We start from the raw sequence: 12,917 nt of genomic DNA on the forward strand, positions 1-12,917 counted from the left end.
ATTTAAAAAATGGCATTTCTTACCATTTAGATTTGAATCCCCTGTTGCAAAATGAAATCTCATTTCATTCTTTATGTTTAAATATTTGGCATTAGATAAGTCACATTTTTTACACAATGGTTTAATTGCTGATAATAAAGTTTTATATTCACAAAGCCAGTTCGACTTTCTTTTAATAACAGTGGAAAACGTTTGTAGTGTTTTTATGTTTCCGTTATCATCTATTAAATCTTTTAAATAGACAATATTACTGTTGACCAAATGGGTTGTTTTAAAATATCATTAGGTGATGTATTTTCGAAGTTACACATTTTTTTACATTCGTTAAATGAGATTAGAATTTGTTTGTAGAAAAGCGGAAGCTTGCCTATTCTGTCAAGCGCTTTTAAACTAGTTTCAGAAAATTGTAAGACGTAATTCAGATTTAAATTCGATTTTTTCAAAAAACTCTCAAAGATTTCAAATACAGTGCCCTTAGAAGATATCAGTCGCGGTATCCACGCTGCTTTCAGAGCCTTAAACTTGCATTCAATATCTGTAATTGATAAACCTCCGTCAATTAAATCGCCGATCAGTGTATTTCGTTTGATTCTTTCAGATTTGTCCCATAAGAAATTAAATAAAAGTCTTTGGACCTTACAGATATATTCTTTATTTGGTATACACAATATAGATGCAACATTTGTTGTTAATATGTTCCATGGGTTGCATATTAAAATGGCAGCTTTCAAACTGCTTGGTGATTTGTTGAAAGGAAGCGGCTGGATGTCAGCATTAATTCAAGCAGACAGAAGTTGCATATTCTGGAACTGCTGAGTCTTTCCTAACATTTTTTAATCTTGCTAAAACAAGACAAGATCGTCAAATTACTGCCTGATGTCTGTATATCTTGATAAAAAGGCAGACCAAAATGCAAAGGAACTCGATAATTGCGATAAAATTGAAATTATAGATGATCTATTTTTCTTGGAGTTCAGAACAAAAAAAAAATTCACAATTTAAATTTTGGTCAAGAATTCTGTTGGAACTCGTTGTCTACTCTTTTGTAAGGTCTTGCAGAGAATCAGATTTTAGGCTTTACAAAGAATACTAGTAATTGCCGTTGGTCACATCAAATATGCTCGATGGCTTCCATTTCACCTTTGGATGCAACAAAGCACCCGGGCATATGCTTAGAATTTGATTAATGAAAAAAAAGAATCTTTACTTAGAAAAAATAATAGTTTTCAAACATTGCCATTTATCAAGCCCATGAGCAGAACAATGCTATTGTAAAAGGTGATGGTTACATGTCACAGAAGACCCAGCTGCATTAAAGGTGGTAGCTGGTCCAGAAATCAGCATACTTACTAAAGAGTTCACATGAATATGTTGAAATGTTCACAAAAAGAAGAAAAACATCAAGAAAGAAACTCATGCTGCTCAAGAAAGTTTTTTTCACACGTAAATCGGGCTATGCTTATGTTTTTGGAAATGTGAAATGCATTTGAGGAAGAGTTGTTGGATCTTTATAGTTGTTGTGAAACTGAAACTGCAGGATCTTTATAGTTGTTGTGGAAACTGAAACTGCAGATGAAATATTTAAAAAGGGATACATTGGGAAAGAACAATATATGTATGATATTCCTTTTAAGAGTATGTGAAGATGATAATCAAGGTTTTTTATGAATTTGTTCAGAAAAATACATTTCGCCTATTCCCAAATCCTTAATCGCCTTAATCCCAAACAAAAATCTGATTCTTCAAAGTCAAAGTTGGCAATTTTGAAGATGACTTTAGCCGTTTTTCTAGGTTATTTATTTTCTGTCACAGTAGGCAATGCAATACAAGAACTTTTTGAACATGAAAACCAGGACACCCCTATCTCTCTTTCACAAAAGGTTTCTTAATAATGTTTTGAAACTTAATTGATGCTTATTTTGGAAGCAGGTCAAGAGTTGCCAAATAATGTACTGACAGAAGATTAAGTCAGTTATGTCATTGAAACAGCTTTTGTAATTGACAGTGCGTCATTACTGATAAGTCAATTCTTAACAACCTGAAATTTTAACTAATATACCAATGTCATTATCCTTCTGCACATTAATTCTCTTGTAAAAGGTAATTTGAGTGTCGACACTACCTTCCGTTTAATTCTCTTGTAAAAGGTAATTTGAGGGTCGACACCATCTTCCGTGTTCAGAAAGACGATAGTTTTAAGGCAGAAACTGAAAAGAAATGTGGAATGGGTCTAGACGAAATGTAACTGGGAACACTAGACCAACAAAGTCATGGAACACTTTCCTTCAGTGTGACAAGAACAAAACTGTTTTTTTTTTCGGGGGAGGGGGGGGGGGTTAGCAGACACAACTATATTCGCGATTACAGAGGCAACTATCATTGTAGTAAAGGGAGAAAATGTTGTCAGTATAAGCAAAGCTATAGATACCAACTTTATACCACTTTGCAACAATGAAGAAGCTGCATGACACCCGTATGTTCCTTCATGCAAAACATGCAGCACTGCGTGGTAGCAGATCAATCTACATGGTTAGCTCGGATAAAGACGTAGTTGTTATTAGTTTAACTCTTTTTGATGAATTAAATGTAGATCAGCTATGGATGACATTTTGAAAGGGCAAGGATTTGAGATGAATACCAATTTATGATGTTGTTAGATCACTGGAACCATATCAAATGCATTACCATTCTTTCATGCATTCACGGGTTGTGATACAGTGTCGGCCTTTGTTTGGAAAGGTAAAAAGACAGCATGGCAGGTCATGAATATGTTTGAGAACGCCACAGAAATATTCCAGTTCTGAAGTACCCCTTGTGATAATTTGTAAAACCTCTAATCAATGCACTGGAAGAATTTTTCATCATGTACAATCAGCAATGCGAATGCCGTTAATGACGCTTGCCTTGATCCCCTCCCTAAAGAGCTGCTCTTGTACAGCATATTTGGAGAACTGGATTGCATGTTGGTCAATTATGGGGTCAGTCACTACTAGTATGCAAGTGGCTAACTTTACCCTCACCTTCCAGTTGGGATTGAGTAAAAAAAACGCGGATTTTGGGCCCCACACTGTACATTCTTGCCAGCAATTGCTACATCATGACATGTCAAGAACTACTAAATGTGGGTGTAATATAACTTCAACTGCTTTAGGTCCGGATTACCTTGCATTGCTTTATGCTGCTACACACGGTTCAGAAGGTTAATTCAGTTATGTCATTAAAACAGCTTTTGTTTGTATTTAAGCGCATGCGCAGTGTATGTATAATAAATTGGAAATCAAATTATATCATATACCAAGTTCCCTTTTATTATTTCAGAAAAAATAAAAGTATTACCGAGAAAGGGTAAAAATATTAGGAAAAATTATGAAAACAGGCGCCATTTTGAAATAAGTGGCGGCCATCTTGAAAATGGCCAAAACGTGAATGGCCAACGATAAATCTAATTCCAGTAATAGTCAAAGAACCTTCATGCAAAATTTGGTGCTTGTATCCGCAAGTGAAATATTTTCCCCACTATCCGCTCCGCTAAAACAAAAGTTGTATTTTTTACAAAGAAATATGTGGAAGAATATCCCAAATCATATTTTCAAGGGAGTCAACCGGATTATGTCACGACCCATCGTCATCTTGGTTTGCTTTTTCTAAAGATTTGGGCTGGTCTGAACATATCAGTAATATTGTAAGCAATGCATGCAAAAAATTAGGCCTCTTAAAGAAACTTAAATTTACCCTTGGCAGGAAAAATTTATCTAAGATGTATATCACATTTATTAGACCACATTTATTAGACCAACCCTTAAATATGCGTCTGTCGTATGGCACGGTTGTACTTAATTTGATATGGATAGGTTAGAAAAGGTTAAGTTAAGTGCCGCAAGAATAGTCACAGGTTTACCAATTTTAGCATCAAAAGAATCTCTCTACTTAGAGACAGGGTGGGAACCTCAAGACAAACGTCGTCATACTGCTAAGCTAATAACAATGTACAAAATTCACAATTATCAAGTACCTGGATACTTAAGCAGTATCATTCCCCATAAAATAAAAAAAATGTTTCTTTGCACAATACTCGGGACAGTGAAGGTTACAAGATACCAATCAGTAGATTAGAACTTTACAAAAATCTTTTGTACCTGACACTATTCGAAAATGGAACTCATTGAAATTAGAAGCCAGAGAAGCAACGTCTCTTAATACTTTAAAAAAAGGATATCACCGATATAATAACTAAACCCCCGAAATATTTTTCGTTTGGTAAGCGTATTATCAATATTATACGTACACACTAGATTAAGACACAATGTTTGCTAAATTATGATCTTTACAGAAGGAATATTATTGAATCTCCTAAATGTATTTGTGGCCAGAATGCAGATGTATATCATTTTTTCTTTGTTTGTAAAGAAATAATCTTTTTGACAAACTTTTTAGACTGGACGAATCGATTCTAATAGACACACATCTGTTGTTATGGGGTACTGACACTCTATCTTATGATATGAACTGTCTTATATTTTCAGCAGTTCATAAATTTATCAATAAATCTGGAAGATTTAACTAACATTTCAATGTCCTTATGTTATACTTGACAATATTATATACTTTATTATGTTATTATTATGACAACTGTACTAACTGTATCAACTTTACTAACACCAGGAGAAGAACTTGTAAGAACTTGTTTCTGATCCTTTTGTGTTAAACAATAGAATATGTTCAAATCAAAAATATGAAATTGTGCCTAGCCATAATTACATAAGAAATACCTTTGATCAAAAATAAATGTTCAAAAGAATTTCAGATGAATTTATCTATTAGACTGTGAGCTGGCATTGATCCCATACTTGTAAGATAAAATGTCCAACTGTCAGTTTTCAATGGGGAGACCGATACTTCAATGACTAAGCAACACAACTAATTAAAATTCGTTGGCAGTCAAATCTTGCTTTAATATGATCCCCAATAACTGAACTTCGATATCAATTATGAATCTTCGAATATGATGACATGAACTGTTCTTGAAACGTATGGTTGACTCAAGTTCCACTTTTATTCTAACACAGAATATAGAAGTTACATGTGCAGAAACATGGTACAAAGATCAGATTCTCAACAACAAAAAAATACTTGTCTCCAGAAATGATTATTTTAGTCTTTGGTCTTTTTTTTTTAGGATACTTTCAATGCTATTGACACTCGGTGTTAGAATATAATTTGGATCTCACAAAAATTATATACATTAGCTACTATCACAGAAAATTTAAGGACCATTTATTTATTTTTTTATATATATAAGCAGAGGTCTTTTATCGGCTATTTCGCTCATGTTTCCAAAAATATTTTGTTTTACAAATTAAAGATCACCAGAAAATAAAATGGTTACATTCTATTAAAGATCTTTTTATTTCTACACAAAATGATATTGATAAGAAAACGTCTTTATGTAAGAAAGATGTATTTCTTTTACAACAAAGCCCTATAAAGAAACATGTCAAGGTTGTCCAAGTGGCGGCTTAAATTCCACATTTTTTTTTCAAAACAGATCGAAATACAGATGTACTTTATAAACAAATACATATAACTGACATTGTATGCCTATATACTAGTATTACAATGCTTTCAAAGCTAGCGCGTGGTCCATATTTAAACGAGTCTACAAACGGAGAAACAACAACACAATCATTATTGTTTTGTACATAGAAATTGTTTTTAAGGATCATATACAAAGTAAGTAAGCGGGGTTTAAGTTACATAGTACTTAGTTCTATGCCCTTGTATTGAACTGGATTACTAATAAAAAGGATTGCGTGTGCCAGTTAATGCATTGTCATGTGTCGGTAACTAAACATCTTAATTGGGATTTAAAGAACATTAAACTATTAATATCAATAGAGAAAGAACAGTTCCTAGCCTGTAATTTTTAATTCATAAAAATACAAACATACGTTTTTCCCCTTCCAAAGAGAAAAAAAGAATAAAGAAACAGCTGTTTCCTAAAAAGAACATTATCCCTGCATCTCTGTTAATTACCCTTTGTAGAGTAATACACGTTCACTCCTGGGACAAAAACTTTCTTGTTCTCTCCCGATGCTGTTTCTTCCATTGCTTCTGTTTCTTGTGTATCAGTATTGGAAGTTTCTTTCTTTTCTTTTAGAATTGATTTCGCTAATTTTTTCACATCCATAGTTCTAAAAGACTCCAATATTTCTTCGCTTTTCTTGACTTTCTTCGGTTGGTCTTCAAAAGACACAGAGACCTCTCTTCTAGGCTTGCTTCCTTGGGTAAATGTCATTACCTCTGATGTCTCAGGGCGTGTCAGCATCCAACTTGGCCTCGGTTTGGATGCCATATGCCGGGAAAATACAACATCATCGTCTGATTCTCTGGAAGAAACCCGAGAGGAACTGCTATATTTGGAAAGTCGACTTTTACTTGTTGCATTTTCAAGAGGATACTTGTCTAAGTCTTTCAAATGAGCGGGTTTCAATGTTTCTGTCAGATGTTTAAACCTTTCGTCAGATTTAGTAGCACCAGCATTCAGGTATTTCTTTCCACGATACATGTCGTAATGTTGGAGTGCGTCTTGATCGACCTCAACCATTTCTGGTAATTTTGTCATGTATGTTTTGTCATTGTACGTGGCAATCTCGGTTTGTTCACGTCGGATGCTATATGGCATCTTTGGAAATTTGGATTTTTCTTTTTCTCTGGATTTGCTACGAGCTGGTCTCGCTCTCACCGAGTATTCAGGCATGTGGTACATCACATCGAGACACGGAGTTAAATTTTCTGATCCTTGAAGACTAGGAAGATTCATACTCGAAAGCCTTAATTCGTCTTCCCTCTTCCACTTTTTCTGTTTTCTTTCCTGCATGGCCATGAAAGTCCTTGCAGTGAGATCAAAAGAATTTGCATGTTTGAGCTGTCGTGCAGATAAACTTGATAATGTTATTTGTAAATGTCTGTCCTGGCTTCTGTTCTCCAAAAGGATCGCCTGGTATAAGTTAGTCTTGGGAATGACATTGCGGACGCATAGAAATTGTTTAATTTTTATGTTCTTCGCATCCTTACCTTGTGTAAAAGCCAAAGTTTCGGGAGAAATCTCCAATTCCTGTATCGGAACAGGTTTCTGTTGTTCGGGTTTGGAAGGCATTACTGATGCCATACCTATGAAATCGATGAAATTTTATCCACTTTTCACCACTCCAGTTCGGAACACTTCGACTTCATTATTATAAAAGTTCACATGTAATTTAATACGTTGTCCAGAGAAGAACAGTCACCGCCTTTAAACAGTTAAGTATGTTTTGTCTGATCGCCCTGTCTTGATAAAAATTTCCGTCTTTTGTTTTCATCCAATATAAATCAGAAATTCTTTTGACACAATTGTCAAGAAGGTGCTGAACATCATAATGCGTTTGTTTCAACATGCATCGGTTAAGTTTTTAATATCATCTTATTCGACTTAATTGTGCAGAAGAAATAATTGTCCGTCGCTAATCTGTTGGGTTTTTGTTTTACTGTGTATGGAGTTTTGGCACCTGTGTATTAGATCTGTCTTCGATATATTAATCCATGATCGTTCGTTTCCAACAATCAAAAAACCGTACTGCTAAAATATTTCTTTTTTTTGCATGCAGGTCCTTGATCCATAAGGTCAAACGCAAGAAAAAAAGACTAAAACCTTGAAAAAATAGAGAAATTTTATCAGCCGGTATGTTGAGGATTTACAAACAGATTTAATCGGGATTTTCTAAAACAATTACTTCGAAAGACGTGCCTATCATTTAATCTTCTGTAAATGTGGTTAAAGCTCGTTTAGATATATAATCAGTAGCAATCGATTAATCTGTAAAATATCCATAAGCGTAATAGAACTATGTGATGTAAGAAAACATTTAGATTGTATGGTGCAGTTCCAAAGTTAGTTGTCTGACGTTCTGTACTAGAATACAAACAACATTGTTATGACAAACTTATCAATTTAAGAGGTTTTTTATACCTCAATCTTTATTGTCTCCGATGTGAGGGGATGAATTTTAAAATTATTTTCACGTTTGAAATCCAGTTAGTACTAACATAAAGCATAATTTTGAAACAAACGATATAAAAAATTTCCATCAGATTTTAAAATTCATTTATATTTATTGCTCGCTGTTTATAAGTATATATCATATCACTAGCATTAATCTACGTCTTCTAGATAAGCAAAGTAGGGTTAATTTCAAAGTTATCATTAAATTGCTGGAAAATGCCTTTTTTTAACGGTCTTCTAAGAAATTTACCCCTTATCAAGAAACAGATCTCTAGAAATAAATGGGAAATGAATGTTTCAGCTCCCGTTATACTTTCCCTGTGAAGATCCAATCATTACACAAGTATGATAGATTTCTGTTCACCCAGTTCACTTACAACCATTATTCATGTAACAAAATGAATGACAGACTTGTCAATTCTCAAGCCTTTAAAAATAGATTTATCAATTACTTTTAATCTTTTTTAATGGACCTGAAAGCAAGAGCAGTAACTTAGAAGCCAATTCCAAGGACAGAGAATTCCCAATCACAATGGGATATAAAATATTGCATATACATATTGTAATAAACAATTTAAATAAAATTTAAATCTTAAAACATCATGAATTGTCCCCACAAAAAGTTAGTTGCTTTTGATACACACGTCATAGAAACTTCGTAATGCAATAAGCTTTTAATAAATATTTATTTGCAGCATCTATGGGACTATGAAATTATTATAACTTTTTCATACTTTCTAATGAGAAAAATATTTAAAATCATACTGGTATGTCAGTATGTCAGTTCTGAATATTTTTCTGATCCCTGACATCCAAAAGAATCACCATATTGGATCCGAAACCTCGTTAAAATCTTTACAAATAAAGATACCTAATGGGTTTCAGTAAATGCTATTTCAAGGCGATTTCTTTACCTCTCACTAAAATATTAACGACAGTGAAGGAGAAACTTTAGGATAACTATGCAATTATTTATTTGAGAAGTGGTATAAATCAGAAGTGGATACTTAAAAATTTGTAGGACATTTTGGAAAATTTGAAATCACAAAATTTTACAAATCAATATTACAACTTACTTTTTTTTAAATTTTAACTCTAAATACACATTTCGATAAATTAAAGTTCAGTCTTTTTGACATATTAGACTTCTACTTTTTCACTAAAAATGAAACTCGTAAATTCATTAATCTAGTCGCTGGTCATTTGCAAAATTATTTTGTTCCATTCATTTGTCGATACACTATATCCATAGAGCTTGAAATAAAAGATACCACAGAGTCTGACACATCTGTTTCATATTTGGACATTGTACAAGGTAAAGACATTAATGGTAAACTAACAACAAAGCTTAATGAAAAACGAGATTATTTCCACTTTTCTACCGAAAACCTCTTTTTTTATGCAGAAATATACCCTTATCACCTACATACGGTGTTTATATTCCTCAGTTGATTAGATACAGAAGAGCATGCTCTACGTATAAACAATTTCTAAACTGGTAAATTATTGACAAACAAGTGGATGAAACAAGAATATCAGCAGTCTCATTTAAAGTAATCATTTCGTAAGTTCTATTGTCAACACAATGACCTTGTAAGCAAAAACACAGACCTCTGGATACTTCAGAAGGGCGATCAGATGCCAGAAGGAGAAGCCGGTTGATCGGCCACACCCCCTGTGAGCCCTGACTTATTCAGATAGACAGACATTCCGTAATCAAATTTAGTGTAAAACCAAACGCCTAGCAATTGGTATGAAAAACTCCATCCAAAAGGCGACCATATTAAAGGTTTTATTTGCAAACAAGGTCATCATAACGAACATATGAATTACGAAGTGTGACTTTAAAAGAGACTGTTGATAGTTTTGTAACATAAGCTTATCTGTCAGTAGACTGCCTCGGTTCAAATTTGATCGTACTCAGATCATGCTATGATATCGAACAAGTTTGGAAACAAGCATCATTTTAGATGATAAAAATATTTTTAATTAATAAGTAAAGTTGACTGTGGAAAAGCTTAGTTCATCTCGTTTGTCTCAGAATGTAGTTTTTGGTTGCTAAAAAAAGGTTTACAATCAAGCAGTGCCTCATCTGTCGATCATTTCAGAAGTCGAATCTATGTAATCCTATTACAATTTTGTTTGTCATTTTACTAGTATGTCAAAATGTTAGCATAAATTATTACAAACATCGCTAAAGACGAAGATGAAATGCAGCCAAATTTTCATCCTTGGTCGAAAAAAGGTAACGAAATTAATTTTTTTTTCGTTTATGTACAAGATGTGTTAAGTTTTATTTTATAAAAAGATTGAACAATCCTTGAATCTAATCTTAACAAAGAAGTATTTGTTGAGAGGCACACTTCTGGGGAATTACAAATCGATAAAATGTTTTTTCGTGTCGTTACAATCAGTTTTGTTTGAGATAAATTCATATGCATATATACATGTACTTGTAATTATTTAACATGGAGCAAGTGTGATTCCCTCTCTGTTTAAGTAATTTAAATTTGATTTTCTAACCTTTTTAGAGACAAGCTAGTGTTGAAATTTAATCATTGTTTCTTGTTGAAATTTGCATGTATTTGAGATATCTTACTTAAGATGTTAATACTCTGAAGGGGATTGGAAACTGTTTAAGGGTATGTGAGTATTCTACTGATATCAAGGATTAGGAATACATGTATGTAGGACCGGTTTAAGGAGATGTTTGAAAAGAAATCACTTGATTAGATTAAAAACGTTTGAAGAATGGATGCTTCATTTTACTCTGGGATTAAATATTTTGTTTTGTAATATTTTCTCTTTCTTTTATACATAAAAGAAAGAGAATATATTACATTACTTATATAACTACTATCATACACTATCTGATTAAATCATGATAATATCATGACTTTCTCATATCCTGTACAAGAAAAATGAAAAAATAAATAACTTACGTAATTATCCCTTCTAAAGAAACTAATATTGCTACAGCAAATATTCGATCATCTTGCGTAGTTTTTATAGTTCACTTTGTGCCTTTTACTTGAGAAAAGGAAAGGTTGGGGAAGGATTGTTCTCATATTTACTGTATTTTAAAATTAATGAAATTTTCACCGACTCAAAAATACATTTTCAATATGCGAGATATCAAGTAGATTAAAATTGACCGTTTTTAAATATACAAATTATACAAATGATACGCACATAAAAAGTCATTTTTGTGACTCATTTTTAGTATAATATTTGAAGCTTTCAAAATCTATATAATAATATTGTTGTGTGTTTAGTATATCATTTTTATTTGGTATATTTTAAAACTTTAGTGCCCATAGTTATTTATTTCAGTCACTTCAAAAATTTCTTTTAGACTTCCGTTGGTTAAAAAACATTGAATTCGTTGATCAATAGCATTTTTACGACGCAGAAAAATATTTTCACAGACCAAAGTTTTGCCAGATATATTGTCTCTGTTAGATTTCAAACTGACTTCACCATTTCTATTTAAACTTGTACAATTATGAGAAGGAAAAAATTTATAATCTTTTAAATCCATTAAATTTTATTATGAAAAATATTTGAGTAAGTTAAATGTAATTTGGATATTATTTGAATATTTCATTTAGTCAGAACCCCGACAATAATCCCCCCTTAAGCATAAAAATACTTGCATTAGTGATGAGAAATCTTATTAGAGCAAATGATTTACCGGGGTAGCTATACATTGGTTCAATTCCTTAGACTTTTCAACATTTTATACAACTACTAGCATTCCCTATTCTCCACGATAAATTAAATTCCAGACTTGTTGACATCATAGACAGTTGCTAAACTTGCAAAATTAAAAATGGAACTCGTAAAATTTCTTACCTTGCCATTGGGTTTTTGCTTTTGCAAAAATAATTTGTTAAAAAAAACCCACTCTGATTGTACACTAAAGCACTCTGAAGTTGTTTTAGAAATGCTAGGATCTCTGATTGACAATATCTACGTAGGCTTTGGAGGTCAGGTCTTCCATCAATCTGCTAGAATGCCCATGGTAATCAATTGAGACCCGTTGTAAGGAGACCTGTTTTTGTATTCATATAAAGCAGAATTTATTCAAAATTTTATATACGAGAAAAAGATACCTCTTGCTGTTGCTTTCAACTCGACATTCAGATATATTGACGACGTATTATAAATTAGCAATAGTTAATTCCATTCATATATCGACTCAATACTGTATATCCATCTGAGCTTGAAATAAAAGATACTCAGAGTCTGGCACATCTGTTTCATATTTGGATATTTTACCAGAAAAAAAAAGACATTATAGATAACTTTGTAATAGATATTAGAATTTCAACTTTTCAGTTGTCAACTTCGCTTATTTATGTAGCAATAAACTGTTATCACCTGCATGTGGACTTTATATTTCTCAGTTTATTTGATTGACAAGAACATGCTCTACTTAGGGACAATTTCTAAAAAGAGGCAAGTTAATGACAAACAAGTTGATGAAACAATGATATCTACAGTCTCGTTTAAAGTAATAATTTTGCAAGATTTTTGGTAGATACAATGACCTTGTCAGCAAATACAACCATCATGGGGTCAAATGCTGATTGACGTTTTTCATAATATTGTTAGGGCATTATTCATACGCTAAATTGTCTTCATTTCCCCCGTTTTCAATCCTCGTGACAAGGAGCACACAGCGGGTGTGACCGTTTTCGTGAAAATTTCTATAATGTATGTCAAGGATTTGGCACTCCTCCATGGCACCTGATCCTTCCTCTGATGTTTTAGAGGTCTGTGTTTGCTCTGCTCCTAATTTTTATTGTTTGGATGAACCTTTGAGCTTATATACTACTCGTCATTTCCACATATTTCGACTCAAATAGTCATCTAT

General features: G+C 32.8%; 1 protein-coding gene across 1 annotated transcript; it reads right to left on the minus strand.

The window, feature by feature from the left end:
• Window positions 1–5,399: 5,399 nt before the first annotated feature.
• On the minus strand, window positions 5,400–7,512 carry LOC134244860 (uncharacterized). The gene has a single exon (XM_062727106.1). The coding sequence runs from the start codon at window positions 7,166–7,168 to the stop codon at window positions 6,026–6,028; it is 1,143 nt and encodes a 380-aa protein (XP_062583090.1). The 5' UTR covers window positions 7,169–7,512; the 3' UTR covers window positions 5,400–6,025.
• Between the last annotated feature and the right edge of the window lie 5,405 nt (window positions 7,513–12,917).

Source organism: Saccostrea cucullata, unplaced genomic scaffold (genome assembly GCF_032062105.1).
Source record: "Saccostrea cucullata isolate Sc308-1 unplaced genomic scaffold, CSIRO_AGI_Scuc_v1 ctg2378, whole genome shotgun sequence".
Taxonomy (NCBI): domain Eukaryota; kingdom Metazoa; phylum Mollusca; class Bivalvia; order Ostreida; family Ostreidae; genus Saccostrea; species Saccostrea cuccullata.

Coding starts and splice junctions, on each gene's coding strand:
- LOC134244860 (XM_062727106.1), bottom strand. CDS start 7,168: ATGGCATCAGTAATGCCTTCCAAACCCGAACAACAGAAACCTGTTCCG.